Source organism: Morus notabilis, unplaced genomic scaffold (genome assembly GCF_000414095.1).
Source record: "Morus notabilis unplaced genomic scaffold, ASM41409v2 Scaffold685, whole genome shotgun sequence".
Lineage (NCBI taxonomy): Eukaryota > Viridiplantae > Streptophyta > Magnoliopsida > Rosales > Moraceae > Morus > Morus notabilis.
Genome location: NW_010363506.1, coordinates 227,060 through 232,059, shown reverse-complemented (window position 1 = coordinate 232,059; position 5,000 = coordinate 227,060). Strand labels below are relative to the sequence as shown.

Genomic DNA, 5,000 nt, shown 5'->3' with positions numbered 1-5,000 from the left:
CAGTGTTTTCTCACAAAAAATTTGAATTTAAAAATTTCAGCTATAATATTTTCTCTCACAAAATCTGAATTCTAGTTCAAACCACCTGACTTGAACCAACCTTCCAAATGGGCCCAACATATCCATACGAAGATACTTAGTTCCACTAAAAGAAACAAGGCATCTTTACTTGAATCTGTTGATAAAATGGTCGTCTTATTTTGTGTAGTCGTGTAATTATGTTGGTTGTTGTTCAGCCTAAAAGTCTTCTCAAACTTTTCTTCAGAAGTCTTGTCCGTGGAGTGTTTGTGTTGATTGATTGTGCTGTTTCATTGTTGTGGTATAAAGGAAAGTGCGCAATTCTGGGAATTGGATTCACAGAATCTTCTCTTGTAAAAGAAAACTAAGGAAAAGAAATCCCTATACTCAACATTCCAAAAGAGGAACACATCTAAAAGTAATAGAAAACATTGTATCGATCAGTTCTATTTACCTTTGTCAACTGTTTGGTGGCATAGTGACGAAGGCGATCATCGAATGAAGACAATATTTCGTTCGCCTGAGCAGACGAGACCACTTCTATAATTATAATGCTCTCAAACAAGTTGGCAAGTTCACAGAAGATAATCACAAGCATACTTCATACCGATGATACTATGAATAACCTTTTGCAAAGTTTAAAACACTTTTTCAACTGAAGTAGATTGGACAACAGAAACATTTAATTAAAGGTTTGGAAGAATTCTAGCAAGAATACTCTACTTGTATCTCAAAGTTCATAGTGACCGAACCTCAATCAAGGTAACATGGATATAATTTTTCACGTGGGCATATCTTTGATGAACATCTCTCATGATGAAATCACTAAGTTCTCCACTGAACTCAACTCCCGTGGGACCACCTCCTACAACAACACAGTGCAGGAGCCTACTTTTCTCTGATTCTGAAACCCCTGCCTCCACACCAAAATCCAAGATTCCAATTCAGACCTCAAGTCACACAACTAATGTTCTCTAAACCAACAATTACAATACGATTCACATGTTAACATACCAGGAACGTCCGACAGCATTAAATTCAGAAGCAACTTCCGACGAATCTCCTGCGCATGGTAGACTTCGCGAAGAAAAATCGCGTGTTCTAATACGCCCTTGATTCCAAAAGTTGAGGCCTCTGCTCCTAACCCAATCACCAACTTGTCGTATGAAATCTTGAATTTCCAAGGTTCCAAAGTGTCCGGCCCGTCAGTAGCCGTCTCGCATTGCACCTTCAATACCCAAAACACCAAACTTACTCACACTTAAACCCATTTCAACAACTCAAATAGTTCACACATTGGCCCCAAATATTTATGTTCTTTGACAACAATAATTTATCTTTATGTCATATCAAAACTGAGACACTTTTTTTCCTTTCTTGCTTAGTTTCGAATTTCAACAAATTGGTCCCAAAAATCAAAATTGTGCCTTTTAATATCCATCTCTACGCAAATCAATACTTAATAATAATAATAATAATAATAACAAGGAAAAATCAAAACATAAATACCTCATGTTTATCAGCGTCTAGGCCAGTACATTTAGCGAGGAAGAAGTAGGATCCGGGTTCCCGAGAAATGGCGGGTTGGATCCTGCCAATGGGCTCAGCCACCGACCTGAACTCGAGGGTGCCGACGCAGGTGGAGGCCAAGAGAGGCGTGAAGACCATGTGGTTCCTTGGCGATACGCAAACGACATCGTACGTCTTGGTATCCAGCCCCTTCAGGAGCCGGCACCCGGCCCACCCAGATCCCAGCACCACCACCCTGGGCTTCTCCCCCGGCTTGGTGGGCCCCAGGCCAGCGTGCGGGACCACCGCCGGGGGCTCGTGGGCCAGCGGCTGCCCCGAGCTGAAATGCGCCGCCGCGAGCCAGGAAAGCGACGGGGATGGAAATGGGCTAAATGGGCTTGCAGTTCCGGGTCTGATGGACGGTGATGATGATGATGATGATGATTTGGTGACTGAAAATCTGATGAGGCTTCTAAACCAAGCCATATTTGATATTGAGATTTGGATATTAGTATTCTCTTTTTATCTGTGTCTTCTTCTCTCTAAAATGGGTTTATCTATCTGGAAAGGATTAAGGAAAGTGGTTTGTGTGAGCAGATGACATTGAAGAAGAAGAAGAAGAAAAACAAAGATTCGAGATTCGAGATTCAAGTATCAGCCAAAATGTTGGAGAAGGAAAGAAAGTGTCTTTTTTTTTTTTTCTTTTTTTTTTTAAAAGTGAGGAGGTGAAGTGATGACGTTGACTTCGTGGCAATTCCACGTGTTACGACACAGGCTCCCCCCGTGGACTTGGAGTTGGGGCTGCGCATTCTACGAAACGTTTCGAGTTGTATCATGGTCATGTAGCGATGAAAAGTAATAATTTATTAAACGCCTTTCCTTTCTGGTTAGCTAATTTCTTCTTGCTTTCTTGTCCACATTTTTGTCTTGCAATTATTGTCTTAGAATGAAAGAATTTATAGTTTGGTGAGTCATTTGCTAGGTATGAAAAAGTAGTCCGTGAGTAAAATGTAGTTTTAAATTAAAAAAAATACACTTATTTTTTTAAATTTGATAAACATTTAAGGATTAACTTTATCAATGACATATGAATTATGTACTCTGATTTCTTTCGAATTTTAATGGTGTGCACTTTGTCCTTTTTGTCCATATTAGTCTATAATACTAAGTGAAAATTAATGTGTTACTAACTATAAGAGCATTTTTAATATAATGTTAAATTTGATGCATAAATGCTAAATTTTATCTTTTGAGTGAAAAATATTCTTCAATGCAATCCTAGTTTTTAAGAAAAATTTTGTAAATGTTATACTTAATAGTAAATTTATCACTTAATATAACAAATACCAAATTCAGCCTTTAATTACTATTGGTTGATATATTAACTTTTTTTAGGAGAGATGTATTAATTTTTTATTTAACCATTACAAAAACATTGTTCTTTTAAATGTATTTTAATATTAAAAAGTTAAGCTTAATAATTATGGCAAAAATAAATAGAGCATTTGAAACTATATTATACATTAGAGTACAAGATAAAATAGCACTTTAAATATGTCATCTTACACTCTTTAATGGCAAATCTAGAATTGGAACTTACATTAGAAATTGTATGATATTATAAATATAACCAACCTATAATCTTATGTCAAGTTGCCCTTCCATTTTTAAAATTAGTCATTGCAACCCCTCAACTATATATATATATGTGTGTGTGTGTGTGTGTGTGTGTGTATATATATATATATATATATAAGAGTTCAAAAGATGCACTTGTCTAAATACCAACAAAATGACCCAAATGACATGTTCAAAATGGATTAATATAGAGGGTGATTTTGTAAACTTACTTTGTGTGTATTCACAATTTCTCTTATAACCCATAATTAGTAGGATATTTCTTTTGCCATTTTTTTTCATTTTTTTTGCACAGTTTTAATTATAAAAAGGAAAATTTGAACTTGCTCAGGACAAAATTGCCAAATCACCCGTCATTAACCACTTTCAAACATGTTATGTCAGCCATTTTGTTACTTTTATAAATAATTTTGGAGAAAAGTGTGTTTTGAATAATTTTATGGAAATAATAAGGTAGACTAATCACTTTTTTTAAAAAACAAAAATAGAGGGGAAGTTCACATAAAATCAAGAATTCCAGGTCAAAATTAAAAATTACCCTAAAAGATATCAATACTAATTGTTTATAAAATGTTTTTTTATTAGTGCTATCAATAATAAAATTAACCTTTTTCTTGACTGTTGAATGCCTCTCTTATATACGGATATTGTTGATGTACATCCAAGTCTCACTGAATGAAATTACTTCTAGTTTGCCTCCTTTTTTTTTTTTTTTAAAGAGTAAATTTAAAAGTTAAAATGAAGAGCTAAATTAAAGATACCCAAAATTTGCAATTTCGAACCAATGCTCTCCTTGATCTACGTACAGGATGTAAAATAGAAAGAGATAATATTGAAAAATTGGACGAATAATGACCTCAATTCTCAAAACGCCAAACACACGTATATATTCCAAAACCATTTCTATCTAATAAAATAACAAGAATATTTACCAGTTAATATTGCCTTTAATTCATGTTACTCTCGTGACAGAACCATCTTCGTCGATGGATGCATGTGGTTTTACTATCAGTTATATCTTGGGCAGCAGCGCAGGACAACTTTTCTCAATTTTCTGGCGCTGTCTAACTTTTTCTGGATGTATATGAATAATGACAGTCACATAGTAAATAGTTACAAATTTTGATACCCTATTAATTAATATTGCACATCTCTAAATGGTCAAATAACATCATATTATATATATATATATATAAAGTTTCAATGTCTTGAATACTAAATGGTCAAATCAAATCACATCATTATAAAAAAAAAAGTTTCAATGCCTTGAAAATGCCTGGCTTTAGTTACATCTCTCATGGGCTAGTGCTAAAATTTTGAACGGGCCACCCGTGACCGTCTGAAAATATCGATTGTTTACCCAAAGGCTGGCCTGACTCGCTTGAAAAATTTGGGCCGCCCGCCCGATCCCGAGAAGGCCTTTGAACGGGCCGCAGACTTGTATTTGCTTGCCTGAGCCCGGCGGGGCAGCCCGAGCCTGCCAGAATAGCCTGAATTTTTTTTTATATTTTTTAATTTTTATAATTATTAAGTTATTTTGTATTAAAATTATATAAAAACTAAAATCAACATTCGACAGACATTATTACACAATTTAATAAATAAAATTTGTATATTAATTTTTAAATTCGTAATTCATGATTGCCTCGTTAAAAACCTTACCAAGAAAAACCCAATTGGGATAAAAACTTGGCAAGGAAAAAAGAGTGCAATCATTTTGTGACGAATTATAAATTTTACAAACTTACAAAGTTATACAATTACAATGTCAAAAGTAAATACATATTTACAAATTACAAATTTACAATTTAATTTGAAGCTGAAGGATCGTCTTC

The 5,000-nt window shown here is 34.5% G+C and overlaps 1 protein-coding gene across 1 annotated transcript in view; it reads right to left on the bottom strand.

Moving 5' to 3' along the window:
* LOC21391000 (internal alternative NAD(P)H-ubiquinone oxidoreductase A2, mitochondrial) overlaps window positions 1-2,245 on the bottom strand; it is a 4,317-nt gene extending 2,072 nt beyond the window's left edge. Inside the window, exons 1-4 of the mRNA XM_024169713.1 lie at window positions 1,528-2,245; window positions 1,033-1,246; window positions 771-931; window positions 473-538 (exon numbers count right to left, since the gene is read on the bottom strand). Coding sequence (XP_024025481.1) covers window positions 473-538; window positions 771-931; window positions 1,033-1,246; window positions 1,528-2,013 — 927 coding nt within the window. The 5' untranslated portion in view covers window positions 2,014-2,245. The remainder of the gene's footprint in view (window positions 1-472; window positions 539-770; window positions 932-1,032; window positions 1,247-1,527) is intronic.
* Between the last annotated feature and the right edge of the window lie 2,755 nt (window positions 2,246-5,000).